The sequence below is a fragment of the Scaptodrosophila lebanonensis genome, unplaced genomic scaffold (genome assembly GCF_003285725.1).
Source record: "Scaptodrosophila lebanonensis strain 11010-0011.00,11010-0021.00 unplaced genomic scaffold, SlebRS2 tig00000131-arrow-arrow-pilon, whole genome shotgun sequence".
In the NCBI taxonomy this organism is placed as follows: Eukaryota; Metazoa; Arthropoda; class Insecta; order Diptera; family Drosophilidae; genus Scaptodrosophila; species Scaptodrosophila lebanonensis.
The window spans coordinates 1,579,529-1,607,474 of NW_022060584.1; the positions used below are offsets into that span (position 1 = coordinate 1,579,529).

General features: G+C 33.9%; 3 protein-coding genes across 3 annotated transcripts in view; 1 reads left to right on the forward strand and 2 right to left on the reverse strand.

The window, feature by feature from the left end:
• The window catches only part of LOC115628974 (protein madd-4), a 98,905-nt gene that overhangs the window by 67,194 nt on the left and 3,765 nt on the right, over positions 1-27,946 (reverse strand). Inside the window, exon 2 of the mRNA XM_030525252.1 lies at positions 12,886-12,973. Within this exon, the coding sequence (XP_030381112.1) occupies positions 12,886-12,951 (66 nt within the window). The 5' untranslated portion in view covers positions 12,952-12,973. The remainder of the gene's footprint in view (positions 1-12,885; positions 12,974-27,946) is intronic.
• LOC115628971 lies at positions 18,086-21,256 on the forward strand. The gene is made up of 3 exons (XM_030525250.1): positions 18,086-18,459; positions 18,530-18,940; positions 20,280-21,256. Exons 1-3 carry the CDS (start codon positions 18,277-18,279, stop codon positions 21,141-21,143), a joined length of 1,458 nt encoding a protein of 485 aa, XP_030381110.1. The 5' UTR covers positions 18,086-18,276; the 3' UTR covers positions 21,144-21,256.
• On the reverse strand, positions 26,751-27,174 carry LOC115628973 (ATP synthase membrane subunit DAPIT, mitochondrial-like). Its single transcript, XM_030525251.1, has 2 exons — positions 27,045-27,174; positions 26,751-26,988 (listed from the first exon to the last, which is right to left on the reverse strand). The coding sequence occupies exons 1-2, from the start codon at positions 27,099-27,101 to the stop codon at positions 26,821-26,823; spliced, it is 225 nt and encodes a 74-aa protein (XP_030381111.1). The 5' UTR covers positions 27,102-27,174; the 3' UTR covers positions 26,751-26,820.

Consider the following 27,946-nt stretch of genomic DNA (forward strand, 5'->3'; position numbering starts at 1 on the left):
CCTATTAAATGTGAGCAACTCAATTGCAAGTATGAGGAGTTCAATGTTCGAAGTTCACGTTTATAATGAAGTAACGCTTTAAAGAGATATACATATATACCTACACAGAAATAAGTAATATTCAAACATTTTTATAATATAAATACATCGTTTTTTTATCTATTAATGTCTACAAACTGTGTTTGTTAACTAAATAAATAAAAAGTAACCAAGAGAATTTAGTGGTAAAATATAATGATAAAGATCTCCAAATAAACAAAAAACCGAAATGACTTTCTTACAGCTGACTAAAGGCAATGATCAAATACTTTATAATTTAGTTATTATTTTATTTTAATTGGAAGATTACATGTTTTTTTTAGGCCCAATAAATTGATAATAATTTAAACAGATCAATACTATCGTTATCAAAACATACATACTTTCTGTACCTAACTGATATTCGATATAATTTAGCTTCGAATTTTCAGTTTTATATAGAAAGAAATTCGATATAATTTAGCTTCGAATTTTCAGTTTTATATACCTATAGTGTAATCTGACTAAATGATATCTAATGATCTAAAATATAAATTCAATATATTACATATAAGAACAAACTAAGTACTACTAGATACAAAGTAATTTTATAAATGCATATAAATTACTTTTCTCTTTCATTATAAAAGCTCTAATATTTAATTTCTTTCTGATGGCTTTCTGAAAACTTTCTATTATATAATCACATTCAGAAACTAGAAGAAGGACCTGTCCATCATTCCAAAGTTGCAAAAGCTAATATTTTGTGGATTTAAGATATATATAACTACAAAGTACTGGATATATTTGAACCAAAGCACTAAAGATCGTAAAATATATATGAGTTTTATTGGGTATTAGAGGTATTATATAATTAAAACTTGGCCGTCATTTTACATTTAACCAACTCCTTATTTTTTATAAAGTTCATTTCCTATATTCTTAGCTAAAATCTACTACATATGCTGCCTAATCAAAACATATTTTAATATTTTGTTTTCCTTTGCAAATGAGTTTTTGTCCTATTTTGTCCATATATTCTTTTTCAATCAACTTACATATTGTTTAATTATTTTTTTCCATTTTTCTGTCTACTTTTCTCTCGTTTTCCATAACGACATCTTATTTCCTATGCCTTGCTCATCCTTAGTTCATGTTTATTCCAATTTGTCTGTCCTTTACTTTTATCGGACCATTATTAATCCTTTTCTGGACTCTTCTGCAAGGCCCCGTTTCCCATTTTATTTGTATCAACTCTTTTAATATTCATCTCCACTGATACAGAATAGTTCTTTTAAAGCAGCTGCCCGGTTTCAACCTTCAACATGAACAGCCACCCCATATTAATCATTTCAGCACAGCTTCGCCTGCTACTATGTGGCTGCTGCTACTATTTGCCTTAATGCTCTACCACTTACACACAAAAGTTGTCAACAACGCCTAGGCCATTAACACGCCCTCGACCACAGAACAGAACTGAACAGACACACCAACCACACCTCCCAAGCCAGCAAACCAATATTCACGCAGCCAGACAATCGCATGCAACCTTACGGATAGACGGAAAGGCAAATTGCAAAAGAAGTCGGAAACGAGAAAAGGGGAAAAGCTAACAAGAAAAGTATTCACTACACAGACAACCTAACAATAAATCCACTCGGGAGGGGTATTAGTCGGCAGGAACATGAGTGGAAAATCGCTCCGAGTCCGGTTCTCGTGGATCATGGCCCACATTAGCGAACCCTTTTCTGGCATCGACTGACTGGCTGCCACACGCCAAGTCCATTTTTTATTAAGTGTAACGCACACTTCGACAAATTGATATCAAGATTAAATCTTGACCACGAAGCCGCAGTATGCCAAGAAAGTTATCCAAAAGGCAAGTCATTCTAATGGCAGCGGCGACTCATAATTCATGAGACAGTAAGAGAAAAAACATTTTGCGGTAATTAAATTTAAGATAAATTATTGATAAACCGCCTGAAGCCAGTGGCTAGCAGGTGTTAAGGGTCATGCGCTGGACTCCGACTAATTATCAGTCATTGGCCAGCTCAACAATGGCCGCCCTTTTGGCCAGACGCCATTTCCAATTTCAATTTCCTGCTACAGCTCGATTTTTCGACTCATGTCGCGCCACAAATGACGCCAAATGTCCAATGACAACGTCGTCGTTACTGGCCCGGCATTAAAATTAATTACCACAAATGGGCAAGTCTCATTACGGGCGTTTCTTTATTTTCGGCGCTGTATGTGTAACATACAAATACTTGTACATATAGTATTATACAAGTAGTGTGTTTATGTTTGTATGTGAAAGAAGTCGTTGGCGTACGAGCATACAAGCCATGGCTATTGTTGAAAACTTGGAGCGAGTAGGGAGCTGCACTCAAACAAAAGACTATACACAAAAGTAACCATACTAAATCATTAATTTCTGTGTCGCATACAACAATATTTCTCGGGCATATTAGCAAACTTCCCAACCAAGTTGAAAGCCACACAGACACTAAAGCTTGAAGAACAATTTCTAGAACAGTTTTCAGAGTTTCCGACTGAATCGAAATTAAAAGCTATTATTTTTCGCAAAACACAAAAATTATTAAATGGTGTATCAAGTTTTAAAAGAAAATTGTTTGTAAAATATTATATATAAATAAAGATCTGTATGCGAATATCTGTAAAATTTGGTATATATGTCCCTTTGATCCGAATTTTTTCTTTTCCTTACATACAACTTTAGCATTTAATAAATTAATATAATAACAGTATGTAAGTAAGTAATAAAGTATGTAATATATGCAATGAATAGGAATCCCATTCCTATATAGCATAAAATAAAATATTAGCATACTTTTGGGGATCGTTTTTTAGATTCGTAGAAATGATTTAAAATGGAAAGCATTTGATGAAAATAATTGTAATTCATCATAAACCAAAAATACAGATTCAGTTAAAAATACAAATTATATTCATTGCTGATCGAAAATTCCTTATTCTTTACTTTATGAAAAAAGTAGAGCTTAGCTGTCAATGGAAAAATATAAATTTCTGATTAGACACACATGTACAGTAAATAGATAATAAGGTATAATGCATATACCTTTTATTTGTAGAATTATTTCCAATTGCTTGAAAAAGTTGTGCATAGTAGCGTATTAATTGAACGTATTCTAACCGATAATGTCTGCCACAAAAAACCACTGATGTTCAACTTTCAGATTCCCCCATTTATAGCAACAAAAACCGCGCCACTTCAGCATTGCCGTTGCCATTGTATTCGACAGACCCTGCAAACAAAACGCAACTCAACTGAAGAGAACAAACGACCAAATGAAATGAATGACTAGATGAAAGAATGAATGCAAGTGTGCCCTGGCAATTTAACAGACAGACGAGCATACATTTATATACAATCATATATATACATTTATATGGAGTAAGCTATCAAATATATATAACTTTATGTATATATATATACACGTATGTGGAAAAGTAGCAAAAAACCATGAAATATTTCGTACATTAACAATTGTTACACATACTCGAATATGTCCGTACCTTCTGCCTGACCCATCTTGTAACTTGCCAATAATAGTTGCGTTTGACTTTGTTACAATATGGGAAGAAGGAACGAAAAGCCAGCAGCCCCAACTTCGAATATATTTCATTACGACTGCCCGACTTATGCTTTGTGCTTGACTTCTCCACAGCCACCCCCTACTTCCTTTGTCTGTCTTGGCTCGTTGGCCGGGCAATTACTCAAGTTTTTTCACTCAACGCAAAGACCAAAATGATTCAAAAAAAGTTATGCATTTCAATTTCAGCAACAATTGCCAAATTAATTTGTCATTTTGAAAAATTAAGCTCTGGCGTTTGCCACAGACCACAACAGACAAAAGATTTGCTTAAGTGCCAAGCGACATTTGTTTATTGAATTTTGGCTAATGAGTATTCGCTGATAGCATGACTAATTGTTGGTTAGGCACTAGTTAATGGCTAATGACGTTGAACGGTTGAAGTTTCAATTAGGGGAAGTAATATTGAAATTTATTTCATGCAATATGTGAGCTTGTCCTTTTTCTTATTTAAGAAATAAACACAATGTGTTTGGCATTTTTAAATACAAAGATGCTGCAAGGAACCAATTTCAAATAACTTTTTGGTTATTTTTTTCAGCTTTAAAAGGAACTTAAAAAGTCCAAAGCCGATAGATCCTACAGTCCTTACAGTTTGAAATACTATCTTTACCGCCCATATCTGTTATGGTATTAAGTACATTTTTTTAAATGTGATGCATTCTTAATAGCAATACAATGCCGATTTATATTTAATGATAATATGGGAATGAGGCATAGAAATTAAAGAGTTGTTTTGGCCAGACGTTTCGGTAGACGGATCCAAGAAATGCCGTACTATCGCCAACGACTGTTGGACTTCTTCCTGCTGCCACTGATTGTTTCTCTTTTCTCTATCTCATATATTGTCCTATCCTTGCGTATTATCTAGGGAATCCCTCACATATATGTATAATTCTTCATAAGAACGTATATTTTCACAAAAGTTTTTATTATTTTCTCTTAAAATTCTGTACGCAGAAATTTTTGGATTTTAATTTTATTATTATTCATAGCACATCATTCTTTATATTTTTTTAAAATTTTCAAAGATGCTTTAAGTAAGTCGCAAAATACTTGTGTATTTTGAGCAGCAAATATTTCAATTCATTAATTTTGATGATGGAATTGATTTGGTTATGTTTGTTTACATTTTATTTATATTGCATGTTATTATTTTATTGAGAATAATATTTAGAACTATTCCGAAAGTATAATTAAAACTACGAATCAAATATTTGTTGGTGTTCTGTTGACTTTTATTTTTTGAGAGCAGTACAGACCAATACAACAACAATTTTAATGCGTACTGTATATTACCCTAAAAAAACTTCAATGTTTGCACTTTTATTTCATAAAACACAACATTAATAAGATTTGAATTTGAAGTGCTTAGCATACTTCTTTATTACATCCGAGTGCCTAAAACAATAGCCCTGTTAGCTGCATTGTTATTTTCGTTCCTGGGGAACAATACTGTAAAGTAATAGTACTACTTAGTGCTAACATAAGTTTCAGTAGTAATTTCAGAAAATTACATTCATTGCGATAATGGAGAGCTAACAAACCTACGTCAACAAAAATATATGCAAAGGTCACCTTAGCATGTGTGTCATTACTTTAAAATGTTCACACGCGCGTGCCATAAAAAATAACAACAATTTCAAACTGCTGCTCACGCGTGCTCACTTAAATATGCAACAATTTCCGCATAATTTCGTACACACCCACCCACCCAGGCAGGCAGGCAGGCAGCTAATCACGTGACTGACTAGCACAAACTATCTAGTGCCTATCCACAGCCATGCCTACGACTATATAGATATGCAGATATATGTGTGTCCTGTAGCTAGCCACGTGGTTGAAGCCGAACTTATGGGCAAGCAATTATTACGCACCAACAGGCAGCCCCACACAGCAGATAAACACACACGTACACACAGGCTGTTCAGCAGACAACCTGGACACGAACCCAATAATACACACACGCTCGGACACAGACACAGACACACCCACATCCATATTTATATAGAAGTAGTCGCTGCTGCATGTGACAGGCCATTGAAGTTGCGGCCATGCGGGCACTACAACATGATTAATATAAACAATTTTGTGGGCGTTGCGTGAAAATGCCGCGCGATTCTCCAGGCCCCGATCTCTCAACTGTTGAGCTTTTGTGGCACACTGAAGATAACAGTGAGTTGATTTGAATATTCATGCAATTTTTAAATGCATAAGCTTTTCAATCAATAAAAAAAAGCTAATCGGTATAAAACAAAAAGTAAAACATATTACAATTTGATTTGACATTTAAAAATATACATTAGTAATAATAACCTAGGGTTTATAACCCATTTTACTTGAAACAGAAAGCTCAAAATGAAAAATAATAAAATAATAAAATATTGTATAAATGAATAAATTAAAATAAAATTGCTAAGACTTTTCAACTGGAAAAAATGTATATGTTCAACACAAAGTGAGAATTTAATTTAATTAAAGTTAAATAAATTTCTAGGTAGTTGTTTTCATATATCTACGTCAAATAATTTTGAAATTTCTAAAATACTTGTATGTATACATGTATGTATTTAATATAATGAAATTATTTAATTATTTTATTTTAAAAAACTTGAATTTAGGCCAGTTTTATTATTATTTAATATTTTAATATGTAAGGCTTTGTACATTTAATTAGAATTCTCATTTCATTAATAATAAAACTTAATTATATTTATCTGAAACACAATATGCAGATATATTTATTATCAGATATGTACATATATTTAGTGATTCTGAAATGATATGCATGCTTCCTGAAGTCAATATTTTTTTTTGAACTATCGAAAATAATATTGATTAATATAGTTAGGCAACAATTATGTTAGTGCAAAGCCAATCTGAAGAGTATTTCAATTTATTGTATATCTATCTAGCATCTGCAACAACTTACAACAAACTGTGGCAATGCACATTAGCGACAAAATGGCCAATTTAATTCGATCTTCCTCGCACTGGAACGTTATTCTCAATACAATAAATCGAACGAGTTTTGTAAAAATGTGTTGAGAAAGGCCTTTAGATAAATGCTGACCAAACAAAAAGCATGTTGGAAAACATCTCTTAAAGAGACGACTATGGAGCAAGGCACAAAAGTAGAAATATTAGCTCCAAGATATCAGACAAATACAAGAAATCGCTGCAAATACTGGTAAAATGTGTTGGAAAATGCCTTAAAAGTGAATGAAAAAATCTGCCACACCGTTTGAAAATGGCTTTTCGCAGATGAATAGAAAGGTCTTAGCTTGTCTTTTAGTTGGATGGAATATGAAAAGCAAATTGTACAAAATATATGAATAAATAAAAACTTATTAAATGTAAGTTTAATGCTTTCAATTCTCTTTCCTAAACTTTGCAATAGTATTTGTGCATTTTCAAATTTTAATGCCTAAAACCAAGGATATTCAAGTTAAATGGAATACACTGTTTCAATTCAATATTATTTATTTATTTATTTGTTATTATTATTTCCTAGTACTACAAGAAAAGTTGCTTATAAATTAATGCACTAGTCACAAGAAACATACAATTCTCATTGGACAAATTTAAGACGATCTAACCTACTTAACCTTTTATGTTGTTAGTTACTTTTTTTTAAGAACAAATTAAATTTTTCCTTGAATTGCGATGCACTTGTTGTCGATTAACAAGAAACTGAAAATGTCCAAAACGGATTTTAAATAAGATCCATTATGCGTTACATCTCCCTAGCTGATAAGTCCTACCTATAAACAGCAAGAACATAGTTTTTCCATGCATCTGATTCTTCTAACAACATGATTTCATTCCCATCTCTAATGCAGCTAAGTGCAGATTCTTTTTTGAAAACTTTTCGTGGCCTGCTAATGTCAACAGACTAAATCAATTGTTCTTTTCTGAATACTCGCACAATTGAATTTTTAATGCCACCAAATAAACAGTCCGATGCACAAAGGCTTAACACAAAACATCCATTGATTGGAGAGCGAGTTTGTCTATTTTGGTTTTAGCTGCGTTTTCAACTGTTTTGGCAGCTCATAAAATATGCCCATCTTTTCGGCATTGTATTTGGTATTGTGGCTGCCATACTATTTGTGAGAAGAAAAAACTGTTTCCGTTGCGTTTCATGAAATTGTGGCTTTTAAATAAAATGGCTGCGCTTTTTGCTTTGGACAAAAGTTGGCCACAGTGGCATATAAAAAGTTTATTTAATTGTTTCAAAAATGTTTTTGCTTTATGTGTGCTAATAATTTATGCATTTATGTACATACATGCATTGTGGAGTGTGTCTGAAAATTTTGCCATTTCAGAACATTATTTAAATGTCTGCTAAAGTCAAGTATTTAGTGTCGATCATTTACAGCGCTTTTGCGTTGAGAACTTTAGTCCATTTTTGAGGCCAAATGGTTTAGTCATACAGCGGTCTATACAGAAATGCAAAAAACAAACAGTTGTGGCATAGTTGGTTGCAAATTCTAATATAAACGCTTAACTTTTCAATGGGATATTTTATTAAATTATAACAATTGTGAAACAATAAACACACAAGCTATTTCTTTTATTTAACAATACTATAGAGACTATACTTTAACATACGAAAAATAATGATTATTTGAAAGACATTTGTACAACAATTTAATTATGAAACCTGCTGTTTATTGTTAACATGGAAAAAGCATTATAAATGCTAAAAAATTTAATTAAAATCAATAAAACTATGCATGATATAATAATTTATTATTAGGCGAGAATTACGAAATTCATTTAAGGTAAAATATTGAGTTCAAAATATGAAGTTAGGTAATGTTATTGATTGTTCCAAAACAAAATTGTATGCTTAATTTAAATCATAGTGTAGCTAAAAGCTAAAACTAATAATGAATATTTAACTGCGTAGGTTTTCCAAATTAAAATAATAAATGGGAATCTGCATCGATTAATAATATTAAAGGTTTTTAACATACGTTTATAAATCATTTAACCAAAAACATTAAAGAAACTTAAGTCAGTGTTGTAGATATGAAAAGCTCCCCTAAAATATAACGGATAAAGATCAATATTAATCCAAAATTGACGATTTCTTCCCCATATGTTATTCAATAATAAGCCCATTTTTATGAAATAAATATTTGTTTCTAATAATGCATACAACATATAGAACTATGCTATTCAATATTGAATACAATTTTCTATACCTTTAATAAAAGGAAATTAATTTTTTTCAATTGACAAAGAAAAGCAATTACACAATTAAACTTAAACTAACTAATTCGACCGAGAGAAATATTTGTATCTTACGATGGGTCCTTTTTCTAATTTAGCTACAATGTTTATAATTTAGCAATTATGCAACTAAACTGATTATAAGTGCAACTACTATATATTATAAAATATTTTAAAATATTATAAAACATTAAAAAATACCTTGTTAAAAGCAAATGTGTTGTCCACAAAAATTACTCTTCATTGACTTTTATGAAAACCTATCTGGAAGTATTTTAATTCATAAAATTTTAAGGCACCAGGCAGAGAAATCTCAAGTCCCTACTCAATCGACAAATGAAGCACTTTAAACAGCATGTCCGTTGTCTCAAATAAAATCCATTTAGCTGATATGTTTCAAAATCTTTACCCTACACCCACTTGGGTGTTCAGTTCAGCGTTATTTACATTTCAAAATCAATTCAACCATAGGTCCACCCCACACTCACAACCAAAACATATGGCAAACTTTCAATATCAGAACACATAAATACAGACAGATAGAGAGACAGACGGACATGGCCATTTACATAACAAGGCAGGGGGAGGAAAAAATACGTACAAAGCTTAACATTAAATATTTATAAATATTACGTATACGTAATCGAATTGATTGATTTTGCAATTTCACGCAAGCCGAAACAATGCCAAATCGAACAAACTGCCAAGAAAGCACCACGAGGCACCCCAAGAGCCAACGGAGCGACTAAGCAGAACGCTGTGCATGTAACTTGAAACTAAAGGCAAGTAGGGAATCGCAGGAAGGCTGTTTAGGGGAGCAGTAACTTGGGATTACGGGCGTAACGGAACGCAAAAAAAAAAATGTATGAGCATCTTAAGTGATTTCTAACGGTTGGACTTGAGTGACGGTTCGACAGACTGGTCGATTGGACAGTCAGATAAAATACATTATGGTAATGTGCACACAGTAACAAGTTGTACACACACACACACACACACACACACACACACACACACACACAAACACATACGCACACATGCTGACATTAAGACATACGTTACATGCCAAATGAGGTTGCGGCTGGCGTAATCCTTTTGCTTCTTTTCACACAACACGCCCCCACACACACACTCACACACACTCAGACAGTCAGTGGGACATGACGGCTGGCGAAGCCAATGACCAGCACACATTGAACTCTTGCTGCATTCAGTTGCTGATTAGAGATGAGCGCGTGATAGCGCCGGATATTCCATTTCTATTCCATTTGCCTGCATGCAAGCGCTGAATCCTTTTTATTTCATGATTAAAAATATGAAGTGCCATATAAAGCAATAAGTAAAAGATACTTTAGTCCAAAATTTAATGAGTTTTGTAAACTGTCTCAACTCATCCACTGTCATAAATAATTTTATAGTAGAACCTATGCTTCTTTAACCTTCTTTTAACCATTTTCTTAGCATGGAAAACAAATGGAGATAAATCAAAACATTTGACTTAGCCTTTAGCTTTGTGGGGCGTTTAAGTAAATTTCGCAGCATTAATGCTTGCTTTCTAACACTTGAGTGCTGCTATTTGTTGTTGGATTAGAGTAACAAATAGTTTTAGTACCTTGGGAAATCATAAAAAAATTTGTGATAGTGTTTCATTATGGATGACGTAGTATAAGCTATAATTGTGTCTTACAAAGTATATTCCCAATATGTTCTGATATGACTTTGTAGATTTTCAGTTTCGAATTATTAATTTTCGTTTTGCACGCAAAGCGATCATTTACAAATTTCAAAAGGCTAGAAAATAAAACAAGTGTTGATAATATTCAGCAACCTTGGTAAACTGATTATCAAATTTTTCGAAAAACAAAATAAATGCTTAAAGTTCTTTAATAAGGAAATCTCAGCCCAATCATCATGTTCCCTGAAATGCTAGTTTATGAAGTTTTTATAAAACTTAGTACACCAATGAGATAATTATAAGAAATATATGATTTCTTTAAAAGATCTAATAATGTTGAACACTGTGGAGCATTATGGGTTCAGTTATCTCTTAAAAGATTAGTAAAATTGCATTATTATAACAATAAATGTAATAAAATGTCCTCTTCTTCTTTTGATAGCAATACCCTTCTCTGGAAAAAAATTCATTATAAAGTATGTATGATCAATATACATAATTACGGTTTCTTTAATTATTTATAATTGAATTTGTTATAATAATTTCTGGAAATTGTTGCTTCACAAAGTCGACAAATGTAATTGTCCGTTTTATTTCTTTTCATTTGAGTCACGTATGGAGTCCATCGCTCCCACAAAGTCCTCTGCTTTGATTTGAGTTTGGTGCTCGACCTCTTGATATCCTCCCTATACATAGGGTTTGCGTTCTAAATACTCAGCTTGTTGCTGCTTGCCGTTGAAAAGTATCCGCAATCTTTTACTGCTGTTAGCCAAAGAAAAGCAGTCAAGCGCAGTGTAAGGCCAAGAACCAGTAGCAAAAAGCAAGGGTTAACACTTTGCTTTAGTAGCCAAATTATTGGTAATTTGATGTTTTATTACATTAAGGGTAATTTCGTGTGCAGCCCTTTGTTGCTCCCGTTTGCCGCGTGCCTGCCTGCCTGTCTGCCTGTCTGCTTTAAAATTTATGAATGCTACGCTTTTGACGACCCAATCTGTGGCTTTTAATTGTCGAATTTTGATGGGAGTACTCCTTTTATGCTTTGCCGTGCATATTTCAGTTGACATTAAAACAGAAGGCAATTTATTGCGGGTGTGAAGGATTTAAAGTGAATGCTTAAAATGAATTCCGGTTGTTAAGCCCTGACAAAAATAATTGATATTAAATCTTAATGGGTAAAGGAAATTAAGGTTAATAAGTGTATATGAATAGAATTATTTAAAAATATGCAATTCTGTTCCATCAACAATGGGATAGCGTTGATAACAACATGCCACCTAAAATAATCAAGGAATAAGGATAAGACCTATTAGATCACTTAAAAAGCCATCCGAATACCATGAGCCATAAAAAGTTTTTTAAATTGTTAATATCATAAGATAAGAGTGACTTCGTCAACACACATTTTATTTTTTATTTATTTTATTTATTTATATTTGTTCCCTATATTTTAATGAAACTTAATCATTGTCGAATTCTATCATCGTCAACAAATTCAACTTATGGTACAATGGAAAATTAATTCTATATTGAAATATGTTTAGTAATCGCATTCCAATTGTGTCAAAACCAGCAACAGAATTGTTTCCTGAATTGTGGATATTTACCAATTTCATTTTGTCGCACAATTCAATTGAATTTGGAAACAGGCTCAATTTATATACTTGTATTTTATAATAGTAATAATTATCACCAAGATTTAAATATTATAAATCTTTTCATTACTATAGGTGTAGAGGAAAACATTAGAATTGTAGCAAAAGCTTTTTAATGTCTGGAAATATTACCACACAGAGAGATTAAAATGTAGCTCTTGGTTCGAAATATGACTGCGATTAAATATTTCGCGTAAAAAGCGAGGAGTGCTGTGTTTTGAATTTATTCGAAAAATTTGTTAAAAATAATAAATCAACTGTAGGAGCCTTATGTGTCTTCGATGAGGTAAAGTGTGAGAGACGAGGAAAAAAGATCATAAAATTGTTTTTCAAACGTTTTGTAAAAATTTCAAAACAATCGGTAAAAACTTTTGAAACAACAACATGCATTCATATTTTTGTTTGAAAATATTTCAAACTTTACAGCTTTATTGTTATCTTAAGAATAAGAAAGAATGTTGTTTGACATTTAAACTTTTATTTGAAAAGAAAAATTTGGTAAATGCATTTCAGATTATTGATTAATTTTAAGGAAATCTGACACAACATGTGCTAAAACTCCGTTCTATTTCAAACCCATACACAGAGTATGTACTTGTATATATGTCTGCATTATTATATTATTCTTATTGTGTTTATTTTAAAATGATTTTGATTGACTTACCACGAGCAAAATTGCCCAAATTTGTTTTATCTTCCAATTAATGTGCGTTGGCATTTTTATCTGCATTTTCTGGGAATCATGATTTTCACTGCAATGAAATAAAAAAAGAACAACGTCGATTAATTTAAATCAAAATGCGAAGGTAAATGTTAACAAATTTTCCTGTTCATTAGAGTTGAGTTGTGAACAATGAAAATTAATTGCTTGCCAAACAATCAGAAATTTCCCGACTTGTGCAAACCTCACCTTGCACCAGCCCTTCCAACACAAACACACAATTAAGTTTTAAGCAAATAAGCAGACACAGCCACGAGGGCAACAGCGTCACCCTCTCGGAGAAGTTAAATCAATAAGCCGTCAACATTTGTTTGTCTTCTCAAGCCGCAGGGCCGCTCTGCCGTTTTGGGCAACCCTTTTTCTGATGCTGACATAAGAATTTTACATAATTAAGCAAAATATTGTCCGATTAACTGTTCGTAACCGTAACGGTAAAGATATACGACAAGCAAAATATCAACAGCACAACAGAAACGTCGACTCTAATAAATACGTTTATGGCATTACTAAACATTTGTCATGACATTATTCATTTCCCCAAATTCGAAGGACTTTCAAGAATATTCAAGCAACAAAATTGTCTTGTACATCCTGCATTTGTTTGGAACAAAATTGAACAAAGTATGCCGATTTTCCAAATTGAGCGAGAAAATTATAATCTAGATTTATGTGTTGTCTGCAATGTTCGCCAAAAGTTTTGTTATTATTTTGTATTGTTAATGATTCTCTGGTCTTTGACTAAGATAGATAACAAAGAAGATCTCCTACAACAAACGGTTACTTTAATTGGAAATAATGTTACCTATTTTATAAAAACAAGTACTTCAAATACTTATTTTTCTGCTATAATTTAAATTTGTAATCCTCTAAAAAAAATTTCAAACTTCCTTATTAATAAAAAATGTCATTTGAAACAATTGTAAACTTTATTTGAAATTAATTCTGCTTTTTGTAATATATTAATCTGAAAAGTTAAAAGAACATTTTTTCAACCAATTTTGGAAACAAATTGGATTAAATTTATGTTTTTGCTTTTTAAACCGAAAAGTTAAAAGAATCTTTTTTGACCAATGCTGAAATTTTTTTTATCTTCTTTTACCTTGAATTGTAAATGTTTCATTGTTTCGTATGCGTATTTATTTTCATACTCAAAGTTGAATTATTCAACGCGCCAAAACCCTTAGGGAATTAATACGTTAGTTCGCAAACCAGAAGCCACAAACATAAGGCACATAAATATTTTCACGCATCGACACCCATTCATTAAAAGCAACAAATAGTACTCGTTTCGGTTTTTATTAATGAACCCCACTTATGAAGTCGAAAAAAATGTAATATATATTTGTGATATAACAACATCCATGCCAGTCAGAACGAATTTATGCCACAATGGTGGGCGCCCAGGCAGGTGGGCATGGTGTTTACAAACTCAAATACTCATTGAATGACACACTAAAAAAGATGTGAGGATATGGAATATAATTATTAATGCTTTACAATTTTCCAAAAAATCATTTGCCATCAAGTTTTGTGCTAATTGGGTTTGCCATACAATGTATTCTGTTATCGCTGTATTTTTAGCATGTTCCACATTTTCCCAACTTGTGTTACGTGCTCGGGGACTTTAAGTGCTCCCTAGTGTGTATTTAAATTGGTTGCCAGCGTTTAAGTTTGCTTGCATTTGCTTGTATTAGGGTACATAAATTATGGCGATTAATTGATTTGTTGGCATGGGAAAACGCTCGAAGACACAGAAGAGATATCGAGTGGGTAGTGCTGGAAACACTGTTGCTGTATAATGCAATTATAATCTCAAAATGATTTTTTAAATCAATAATACAAATGAAGGTCACATGAAATAAATGATAAAGAGTTTATAAATATAAGATAAGGGGTCGAAGATAATGTTTTATACATTAAGAATAAAATGTTGTAAAAACTGTCTAGCTAAAGCGAATCTCTAATTTAATTTTTAATCACTGCTTCATATAAGAATAAACCTTGAGGCAAATTAATCAAAAATAACTAATAAATACAAATAAATCGTGCTAAAATTTTGTTCACCTAGGGATTAATCTCTGCTAAAATAATTGAGTATTATGGTCTTCAACATCCACCTTTTGAAGCTTCTTTGCATTGGATTTCCAACTAAATTTTTACTTTGCAATTCGAATATCCAGTATCTAAACAACTCAATGATTTTTTCACAGATTGAATATACATACTCCTATATAATATCTCTGGTCATAGTGCCTCTTTATTATTCATTCTATTTATACAAGTAAATGACCTCCCCTCAATCTTATATGTATTCCCGCATATTCATACACGTAGTCGTTTTCAGTCTAATTTTAAAAGGCACTCCAAGATTGAGCTTTCCAGAAAGGAATCTATAATTTTATGTTCTGTAGAAGAAGAAATGGTTGGATTTTAGACACTACAAGTTGTTTCTGAAACAGATTTTTCAATTCCCTTAACACTGAATGAATTAAAACAAAAACATATTCTGTAGAGCGTGTTGCTTCGTTAAAGTTAAGTACATAATTAGGGGATTTGAAACACGGGAATTTTCTTGGGCTCCGATATGTCAGATTTACGTATTACGGCTCATTGCAGCGATATTCATATTACAGTAAAAAGTCTTCAAATACTTAACTATAAAAACGCAGTGTAATATGCATCAGGATTGGACTTAATCAGTTCAGCAAAAATTCCCTCTTTTTGTCTTCGTGTCCTAAACTAATAATGATTTACCACCAATTTCTCTTTATAAGAATGAACTAAATGATAATAAGATCTTTATAGACCATTAATAACTTATAATGTAATAGGAACTTATATTTTTTTCATTTTGTTTATAAATTTTACTACTTCTTTTATATTCCTTATGGGGAGCAAATAATCTGTTATTTTGTTATTTAATTTTACAACTTCTTTCATATGCTTTATGGGAAGCAATTAGTTCATCTGATCCTGTATTATTAATAAATGAGTTGTTATAAAGGAAATGCATTTCTGTACGCGTAAATTTATTCTGTTATTAAATTTACGATTGAATTGTAAACCATTTCTGCAATATTTGGTATACAGCCCGTGGGTATTTTGCATATCGTTGTGCAATTGATTAAATAATTAAAAACTGATTTCGCATGCCATTTTAAAACAAAGGCCAAAATCAGCGTTGTAACAGCCAAAAGCAGATACAGAGAACAGAATAAAAGGAGGAAAACGACACACAGAGGCCGATCGAAATAAATTAACTATGTGTGCTCTTTTTTATGCATTTTATTTGCCACCCCAGACAACAATCGCTTGTTAACATTGTGCGCCTTGTTGTCATTGTCAATGCTGTTGTTGCTGTTGTTGTTGTTGTTGTTGCTGCTGCTGCTCTTGTTTTCGCAGTTGTTGTTGCTGTTGGTATGAATGTTGCTCATTGAACTTTTAATTAGCAAATGCGCCGGCAAACAAGCTGGCAGGCGGTATTAAAGAGTAGGCGAGAGGGAGATAGACAGTCGTCTACGCTTAACCCCATGCTGCCAACTGACAATCAGGTGACATGCCCGATTGGTGGGGGGTGGACAACAAGAACAACAAGAACAACAAAAGCAAAGTTAAATTCATTTCTATGCACAGATTGTTTGCCGGCTTGTGTGTTTGTTTGGGGGTGTTTATGAGTACTGCTCGCATATGTAGGGTTATGAAGCCGCTGGCAGTGTACAACCGGGCTGCTTATAGTATTACTCGTGTGTATTCTGTTTTCCCGTTCATAAATAATGAACAATTAAAAAGTATGTTTGGTGAAAAAGGTGAAGGCGCATAGCCGACGGGGCAGGGTCATGACTTTGGAACAAGCAACAATAATTAAAATTGTTGGAAATTGTACTTTCCTCATAAAAATTTAATGTAGGCATACAGCTTGTTATGGTTTTTCTTCTCAAATAAAGGAAACTCAATTTGCAAATGGAAATATTAATATATTCACTGCTAAGACAAAACATTAGACCCGTTTTTTACGCTAGCTTAAGCTCAACCTGAATTAATTATGAATAGTCGGGTTGAAGACTTCAAACATGAATGTCCCTCTACGATCTCTTATTAGGGTACAATTTTATATGAGCCTTCTCTATAAATGATACAAAGACTCATACATCTTTAATAAAGGGAAGTCAATTTTTCAGTCCTTTCTGAGATTGCCAATTCTTTGAAACAAAATTTATTTTCAACAATATTTAGGCTGATATGTCGCCTAACTATTGCCAAATACAAACTTCTAAGGTACTTCAAACAAAATGGACTTCTCTCCAGCTCTTTCCGAGGTGAACGGTTTTGTTTGTAAAAGAAATCATTTTTTTATATTGCTTTCCATCTTCAAACAACATCTGTGCAATCAATCTTTATTCATAGTCAAAGACTTAAATCCCCGATAACTTTTTGCATAAAAAATACATAATAAAAAATATCTTAAATATCCATTGTTGTAATGTCCGTTTGATTATACATTTAAAAGCCTGCTATATTTGACTTTCCTGCTTTAATTATAAATATGCTTAAAACAAAATTAAGAAAAGATTATTCGGCAGAATATCAAAGCCACAAATAAGCTAAGAAAATATGATCTGCAATTAAAGAAATACATTCCTGTTTTTCTGAACATATTCTTTATAAAAATTCAATGTGAAAAGAAACGACTTTTGCTCATTTCCGTAAAAATATTCAGATATGAACACTTTCGAATCGGAAATATCATCGAAAATATCAGCCTAGTTCATCTTCATCGTCTGCTGTAAAAATGTACATAAGTTCCGTTATATGACTTAAAAGTTCGACCCCAGGCATAATTTTTGTGCTCCCGATATGAAAAATAATTAATACGGCTTATACAGAAATGGATTTCTAAACACTCTTTAAACTCCTAATATTTCAATTGTATTTTTTGTCGTCTTAATCCAAATTGTATGATATCGAAAATAGTAATAAAATAGTTATTATTATTTACAGAAATTGTCACAATATTTTATTTATTTTTATGCAACAATTTATTATTAACTTAATAATATAACGTTTTTTAAATAGAAATTTATAAAAGAATATTTAAATAAAGCACAGTTTCTTTTTTATTTTGTATTTTGAGATGTTTTTGTGAGTTTTCTTCGCAAAACTTAGCATCTAGTCAACAGTTGTTATTTAAGTAATTTGAATGGAAATAAATTCGTCATAGTTTGTACATCTAAGAAGCCTATGTCCAAAACGCAAAACAACCGCGTTCAGCCTCGACTTGCTGGGGGATTATGAGAGGCAACAGTGCCCACCAGGAGGCAACGTCGTCTAAAGACAATGAGCTGCAATATGCAACGAAACCGCAGCATGTCTGCCTTTCGCATGATGGATTCAACGCGGGGAAATAGACAGCATTCCCTGAATCTGAATCATGCCAATAGCAAGCATTCGTGTAAATTGTGCGCCTACCAGAAACCCTCAACCAAGGTGCCCTACAAGCAGCACAAAAATGTAATGGGAGTAAGTATATTTCCACTTTCCCCCAAGAGCACATTTCCCATTCTCATGAAACCTTCCCTGCAACGATCAGACGAGTAAGGGCTGGAACTATTCGGTTCCCACGTGGCCGAACAACTACAATGTGATGCCGATGTACGATCAGTCACCGATGATGTCTCAATACCATCCCCAGCACATGCAGCAGTCCTACTACATGCCACAGCAACAGCAGCAGCCATATTACTATGCCCAGCCCCAGAGCTGGGGCATGGGCATGCCACAACAGTCCTGGTACAGCTATGCGCCGCAGCAGCAGTCAATGGGCTATCCCCACTATGGCTGCTGGTACGGCGAGCAGGCCAAGCAGGCCATGTCGCAGAAGAATGTGGATCTGAATGCTGGCCTAATACCGAAATCCTTTTGCCAAAACAAAAACGTGCCCCAACAGCAGCAACAAGTCAATCAGCAGGCACAGCCGCAGCAGCAGGGGCAGCAACAGCAGGTGAGTAATATCGGATTCTCTATACTAAGTATATAAAGAAAATATAAATTGGGCACACAAGATTTTGTTGATATCAAATTTCTAAAAGGTCCAATTAACTATCCTTAGAATCAATTGCATTTATTGCACAAATTACTCAAATATATAGTACAACTGTTATTATACTAGGAAATCGGAAATAATGTAAAAATTCCAGTTGTTTGGTTCATTTGGTTTTGATTTTAATTAGATTGGATGTCTAAATGTTTATTATTTTTCAATAAAAATAGGTTTCTAAAATACATTTTTAACAATTTCTCATCTCCTAGTAAATAATAATTAATAATTTAGCAAAAATATAAATTGCTTAATTTATAAAATGTTGTCTGCTCAAGCAAATAGTAATGTTGTTGTTTTTAGTTCAAGAGTTTTGAAAAGTATGAAACGATTTCTATGAAGCACATAAGAAAGGTTTTTTTTTAACAAATATCATCTCAAATTTTATTTATTCTTAGTTGATCCGGACTGGTCCATTTCAACTCATTTAAACCAAATTCGCAAATTGGTACCACGATCTTTTACATCCGTGTACGGTTTGAAAAGCTTCTCATCGGGTAATTTTTATAATGGAGCAAATAAACAAGTTTGCTTGAAATCTTTGTTTTGAAAATGTTGTAGAAATGTTTTGGGGAGTCTTTAATTAGGGTCGTGAGGTCGTCGAAAACTTGACACTTTTATTAACGGTAAAGTGAAGGAAATTGTGCTGGAAAATAGTCTTAACATATCTCAACATTTCTTATAGAGCGAGTAAACAGATTATGATTTATTTTTTGTGTATGAACACCAGAAGTTTTTCCAAAAAAATCAGCGGGTAGATGTCGAAACTTATGACCCATGCCAATGAGCCCTATTAACCAAGCTCCAAATGCCACCGTATTGGCCAATTCTGGCTCGCTGTGACTTCTTTCGGTTTCTGAAGCTCGTCGACCCTGATACCAAAAAAAGTCATTCCCTGAACGAACTTAGAGATATCCGGACTGAGGCCTATAACAAGTGGTATGCAAAATGGAAAAAGTGTTGGCTTACAGAGACAATATTTTGAAGGTCATACTAAAGATTTATATTCAAATATATAATCAAAATTCTTTAATCAGTCCGGGTCGATTAATGTAATGTTAATTTAACCAAAGGCATTCAAAGTTAGTGTTCTGCTACAAAGAAAAACATTTTAAGACCTACTTTTGAGGGACTATTTAGTAGGAATATTTACACGCCATCTAAAAGTTTCGATTTATTTTAATTCTAAATAGATCAAAAAGGTCACCCAACAATTAATAAGCCACTCAACCTATCCACACAGATTGCCGAGAACACTAGTCAGTGCTCGCAGAATCCGTCCTGTAGTGCAGAGAGCGATGCCAACAAACACCGTCCCACTGGTGGAGGCCGTCAAATGCGTTGTCGATCGGGTTACTATGCACCATGTGGCATGCTGCAGCCCCGTCGACAGTTTGTGGAACAGCAGCAAGCGCCCAGCAACATCTCATTGAGTCGCATCGATAGCGTGAATAGCTTCAAGGATAAATGCGGCTCACGCAGACGTGACTCCCAGCAGGATATGATCCAATACCAGCGTGTAGCTGCGCGCACTCTGCGCTCGGACGATCAGGTGAATGATACGTACTCGGAGCAGACTATTGTGGACACCATTTCCATGGCCAGCGACGTCTCTGCCAGGCCGAAGAAGCGGCACAAGTTGAAGTGTAAGTGTAAGAAGTCTTCGCATGGCGATGACGCCATTTCGGCGGCCATTGGCTCGCGTGCGAGCAGCTTCTTCCGGCGTCTGGGCATTAAGCTGAAATCGGAGAAGAGCAGCACCATCTCGATACGCAAGCAGCCGCGTGCCAAGCCGAAGCCACAGCTGGTCAGTTGCTTTGGCGAAAGACCCAGTGTGGCTGGCATGGCACGAAGAACCCAAGGTCTGCTCACGATAAACAGTCACGAGTACTATCAGCAGTGCCAGGCAGCACACGATGGCTCTCGTATGCTGGAGCGTCGATATGGTAAGGCCATGCAGTCCTATGGTAATGAGGACCCGCCATCAGGCGCACAAATCCCCAAAAACCGCACCAGAAATCCATTCGTGCGTATGCGAGATAAAAGCAATGCGGCGTTTGCTTTGCAAACCCATCGGATGACGTTGTCTGGATGTGAGCGAGGATGAAGGCAACGGCATAGGCTTTGTAAAAATCATAAATAGTCCGAAATGTTGTACCCTTATATTGTTTCTGAGCTCACCCAACCAATAGCCCAATAAATTTTTCTCACACACCACCAGTTGAAAACCTCGAACCGACCTACCGCACTCACAAAAGAATGCTGATGATGATGTAAGCAATTGCTCGTTAAATACCCATCAATGATTATTAATTTTGACATTTTAACTGACCACACATATCATTATCGAGCCATCAACAACTCGTCAGCATAATGAAGCAGACAAATTCCGAAAAGTTGCGCTGCCAACAGACTAATCAGCTCGTTACCAAAATTATCAAATCGTGGCTCTTTTTTTGAAAACCAAACAACAGCACGCCAACCAGGCATAGGTTGAGTTGTTGAGACAAGAGGGGCGATTGATGAGTTTCGCTAAAAGAAGTGGCATGTTACGTTTAAGCGTTTAAGATTTTCCAAATAACTAATATATACATAGAGATATAGTAGTTGTTAGAGATAGTTAAAAATATAATTGATTGCATTTTATACATAATAATTAGTTTTGCTAAAGCGTTTAAGACCATTTCTTATTACGGATCAATTGGTTGAATTTTAAGAAATTTTGTTTCCACGTTCTAAAGGGCAACAAATTTTTTTGAAATAGCCATAAATATAAGCAAACATGGGTGGTTTTTAACGAACTTCTTAATTAAACATTATAAACAATTCTAATTAGCATTTCAAAAGTTCCAATGCTATGACCAGACTGGCAAATAGTTTACACACAAATTTGAAGAATTTCACAAGTCAAGAATGTAATATTCAATTAAAAGTAATAAGAATTCTCCAGTAAAACACAAGTAGTTATCTCCTCTAAAACTTCACAGGAAATTTTGTGTGCAAATTATTGGCAAGCCTGACCTTAGCTTAAGTTTTTTACAAATTAAAAAACGTGGCGACCAATTTTTAAAGGAGAGAAATCACACAGCTTTGACATTTATTTGTGAACTTTATTTACATAAGTTTTTGAAATTTCCATTAGAATTTATTTGTATGGATCATTAGAAACTCTACCAATAATATAATAATAAGTGCCATCACCAAAAAAGATATTCTTAATAAAATGTAGCCTTATTTAAGCAATAACACTGCAAAAACAAAAAATATTCTACTGCAATATTTTGTTCCCCCCTTATAATATATCTTTATTTAAGAACTGTCCTAGGTAGGACAATTATTAAATTATATGGTAACCTTTAAATTTATTTGGAAATAACATTCTTCAAAAATAAGACTGTATTTGATTGCAAATTGTTTGCACGACTGACCAAATCACCTTAGACCAAGCAGACTCGTATCGCTTTTCAATAATTTCCAAGCAACCCATTAAGGTTTTTTATGATGCTTGCCACACTCTTTGTGCAACCCATTTACACGCTGGGAGTGGCGGGCGATCTTGTCTTTGGCTATCATTAGTAACGCCTGAGAGCAGAAGGTGCGACACGGCCACAGAAAATTCAATGCTCGATTGGAGCGCACGCACAGGTAACTGAACGGAAAACCGAAATTGTATTGCAGTTGCAGCTGCTGTTCGATTTCAATTGTCGGAGCTCAGTGGCAGTCGTTAAATGACGTTAAATCTCTGTAGCTGAAATAAATACTCGACTCGTATGCAAAACAGCAGCCAAAAAAAAAAAGCATTGAAATGGGGCCAACACGAAACTCGTTGGCCCCTTATGACTTCCCACAAATAAAATGTTTGCTGCAAACTCAAGCGGATAAAATACCAGAAATGTATGGAATCAACGCGACTTGACGACGCGTCGTCGCGACTTGGCCATTGACAGGCGAACAAGCAATAAGTTTCAAATAGTGCCGCCAACTTCGCGTCATCGCTTCTCAAGTCAACGAGAACCGGCACAGAGGATGCTGCACGTGCTGGAGAAGGATGAGGATGAGGACGAGGATGATGCTGACATGGAGATGGAGATGGAGACTGAGACCCAGACCGAGACTGAAGCGCAATCGAAGCGTCATCGTGTTGTCGACTTCGATGTTGATGTCAGGTCATTGCGATTTCGATTTCAATGAGTTCCGTTGAAGAAGCACTGTGAGAAATTCTTGTGACTAACTATGGGGCATCACAGCAATACATTGATATTATTTTTATCAATGCATTATGATATTCAAATGAGTTTCAACAGATTTTAAATTTAACACACAGAAATGTTCTGAAATTAAATTCAATAGATGAGCAAAATTTTTAAATGAATATAAGAATTTAGATTCATTTAAAATTTAGATGAGGTCTTATACTGAAATTAATTTCGATAGTAGATAGATTTTAGAAAAAATTTGAAAATTTACTTAAAAATTGGGAGAATAGCTTTAATAAAAAGATGTTTCACTAAAATAAATCATCTAATGTATTAGCTTATTTATAAAAACTTGAATATAAATGAAATGTTTTGTCCTTTAAATTACTTTAAACCTTAAATAATTACATTTATTACTTCTTTTTCATACATAATTTGCAGCTTTAACTTGCGAATATAAACTGTTCTTACTACCCGTTTTATCTTATAAATGTTTATATTATTGTTTTATTCAATTTCTCAAAAGGAAATTGGCACGTCTGTTAGTGGTAAAAATTCCGGTCTTTTACTAAAAAAGCCTATCGATATCTTATGATATTAAAGGATATGCCAAATTGTTTTAGCTTATGCATTTGAATAATTTCACAACATAAACTATAAAATAATTGATTTGAGGCATCCACAATTATTAATGAAAATAGAGGTATGTATCTGAATCATTTAATCAGAAAAAAATCCAGAAAATTTGTAAAAATCCCATCGAAGTTGAATTCGGATTGAAATGAAAATAAAAGCTGTTTCATCTCGCAGCTATTTGCGAGTCTTGAACAAGAATCGTATGAATTTCATCAAGAATTTACATTTGAGAATGATTGTTGTTGAATGTAATTGTTACAGCATATGCATTTTTCTTTAAATCTTTCTTTAAAACTTAAATCTTCTTTTAAATTGTATAAATTAATTTAATTCACAAAATACTGTATTCATATAAAATATCCTGAAACCAAAGACAATGTACAGAATGGGAACTTCAATCGCTATTGAAGCTTAACTTTCTCAAATAATATTAAAAATATAATAAGATGCCAATTAAAGGCATTTATAAGCCCATTGTTATAAGTTACAGTTACAAAAGTTATTTAACACAATAACTTATAACAGGCCTTAACATATGAAAGGACATTTCGATCAATTCATTTATAAATCAAAGGAAGTTATACATTGTTGGTGGAACACCTTTATTGTAAAGAGATCTGCAACCTGTTAATAGAAATGATTGAAAAGCTGTAAGTGATGGACAATTGAAAATCTTCTGCGCACGTGCATAACCCTCTCATATCTATATATTTGTAATCACTCTATTATTATTTCCTTAAGGCAGTTTTCTCTATCCCTGTTAGTTTAGTAAATTATTTCCATACAAAATATATACATAAAAATTCAAAAATTTTGCCTACAGTTTTACATTTTAAGCACAAATCTATTAATACTCAAAAAAAAGGATTAAATTAGTTTTTAAATAGAGCCTCCCCAATTCCAGCATGTTATTATTATTTATTTTATTTCCTTCCATGTAAAAAGTATAAAACAAATTGTTTTCTATTTTGAGAATCTTTACATAAGTATGTATTTCTAGTATACGGTCTTCTTTTCGTAATAAGTATTTACAACATTTTTGCCGCCTACGAGTTGCTACGTTGCATAAATAATTTTGATTAAAAATACCAAATTAATCTGAATAGTCGCTTCATGCAGCTTAGGGTAAATTCCTTGCCAACATTTTTCGTCCCGAGCACCAGCTAAAGAAGCACTTGGCCTGGCAGGACGAACAGGACCAGCAGGCAGCAGGCAATAAAGAATCTATTGCCGCCAGCAGCCACTTAAAAATGGTCGGTCGTCTGGCAACCGAACAACCGCGAGCCAGAGACTGCCTGGCAGACAGACTCAGGAGGAAAACCATTTGAAGAAAAATTCTAACCAATAAATTATTTACCATGTATAAATCACGGGGCAGACGAACCAATGCCACCAGAAGCCAGAAGGCAGATGGCAAACGCCAGACGGCAGACGGCAGAGCGCAACGAAACTTGCGCTGAAAACATGTTAAAGCCATTCAAAGATTTATTTCGAGCTCGAGCATCAAAAGTGCCACGTACCGGGCCAGGAACCGAAGCTGCATCTGAATCTGAAGCAGGACTCATATATAGTAGAGTGGTAGGAAAAAATAGAAGAAGTACAAGGAAATGGGTAAAGTTTTACCTCTGTTACCACTTTTTATTTTAATTTTCACTCGTTTCAAAAGATCTCCACGTTCTGTACTTTTTCTAAGGAGGACGGCACAGCCGAGGAAGGTGAGGTTGTGGATATGTGGGTGTGGGTGTGTGCGGGTATTTGTGAGAAGTGTGTGCCGGCTCTGTCGCAATGAATATGTGTCAGGGAAGGCAGAGACAGAGTTGCCGTCAACACATTTCTGCTCACACCACTACCCTATTAATGAACTCACAGAGTTGTGCCAACTGAGTAGCTCAAATAAAATGTTATTAATTCAATACTTCTTTTGCTTTTAGATTGAAATACAATTATTTAGTGATCGTTTGGTCATGATGCAAGCTACAACTAAAATAAAATCAAAAAGCATATTCTATATGCTAGTTCAAAGAACTATTATTTAATATTATTGCAGTACCTTTTATTAAATTTAAAATACTTCAACAAGTACTGTAAAATTATGCAAAGGAATAAACTTAAAAGGCTTAGACGTGCTTTACATTTGAAAAGAGGGGCAAAAGCAGAAAAAAAAGATCAAAAGCTGAATGCAGCTTTCAATATATATTTATAGTTCAATATTTAATATTTATTAAGTAATTCTTCTTAGCTTAGAAAGACTTTAACAAGTACTCTAAAATTATGCTTAGCTAAGAAATAAAAATAAAGAAAAGACCAAGACATGCTTTACAATTGAAAAAGAAATTTAAAAAAAGATTAAAAACGATCAAAAGCTAAATGAAGCTTTCAATTATATTGACAATGCAACATGCAACTTAGAATTGAGTTATCTGTTTTCAAGCCAGATATAGCCTTATTATTTTATATATGTAGCGGCCATAGGACCGATCGCTTTATCGATTGAAACATCTTAAACAGCTTTAGTAACCTACACGTTACCTATAGTGCCTTATCATATTCTAAATTATAATTATAAAGCAGTCATGGGAACGATCAAATCAAAAATCAATCTTAGTAGCAACAACTATTTTATTGATAATAATATCGTAACTAAAATTGTTTGCTGTTTATTAAAAGAGAGAGTGAAAGTTTTATTAACATCAATTGAATTGATAGACTTTGAATGGTCGTAGCGGGAAAAGGCCTCTTACAGGGTATTCAAGAGTGGGACTGGCACGACACTAATACTCTACTCGTTTCTTTTTATAGTAAATTTCTGTCAAAGACTCAGTTTAAAACGCTGATGACTATTGGAAACTTGAAATCAGTAGCGAAATTATTGAACAGACAAGTTTATAGTCAAGCTTTATATTTATTCACACATATTCGAATTTGGTTGCCTAAGGAATTTTACTCGCAACTTTAATCGCATTCGTGCTCCTGTTCATCCATGGGAATCACATATTTCTCGGGCTTCTCACAGGAGCACGAGGAATCGTCAGCTGAAGGCGGTGGAGCGGACTTCGAGCCCCGTCGCATGCGGAGATAAATGAAGAAGAGCGCAATGGAGGCGTATGTGACTTTGGCAACCTGAAGGCGGGCAATTGGATTATCTACATTTTACAGACGCGGTTAACATTTCTTACATTGGCGCGGCCATTTATGGTGGTGCTATTGAAGTATTTGTTGAATCCCTGCGCCATTTCTCCCTCCCTTCACCGCTCAACCAGCGTGCTCCGGAAAATTGTATGCTCCACACAATTGCTTCGTGTTGCGTTTGAAATCTAACAAATGGGCCTACTTGGTTTACATTTTAATGTACCATCTGCCGGTTCATTTCAATTCGTCTCGATGAACCACTTGGCATTGGAACAGAGCAACTCTGTGTGGCACAGAGCACCTGAATTATTGTATGGCTGACTTGCTGTTTGATTTCGTGGTTGCTTCCAAGTGTTTAAGTTTCTGTTGTTGCCGTATAGCGCGCAACTTAAGCCAACAAAGTTCGTGCCACAACTTGCCGCAGTTCCATAATTTACTGCCTGCCTGTACTCGTACAGCGCGGTACCGTTAAGCAGCTGCATTAACGTTTCTCAGCTCGAAGAACAAAAATGTTGCCACCACATTGGTGGCGGTGGGCGGTTGGCAGTAAAATCCAAGCGAGTAATGCCACAAATGCATATTGCTCATAATATTCGCTTATTATGCGGTTAAGCAGAGCAGTTCCTAAAGTCAACTAATTGTTGCAAATATGCTTTAGCCGCTTTAAAAAGATGGGCATAATTCGAATTGTTCGTAAGGCGCTGTAAAATCAACACAACACACATCCTAGCAATTTGAGGTTCTTTATGGAAAGGAAGAATGGTTCCTAACATGGGCACTTCAAAAAAAAGTGCTTTGTGTTTTACACCTGATATATTGCTAATAACTATTAATCATTTTTTACAGATAGAGTAATTTTTTTATGTTTGTTGCATTTAAATAATTATGAAATGTTTAAATATATCTTTTAGTTTTTCGAGATTTTTGCTTATGTTTTTAAATTTAGAAT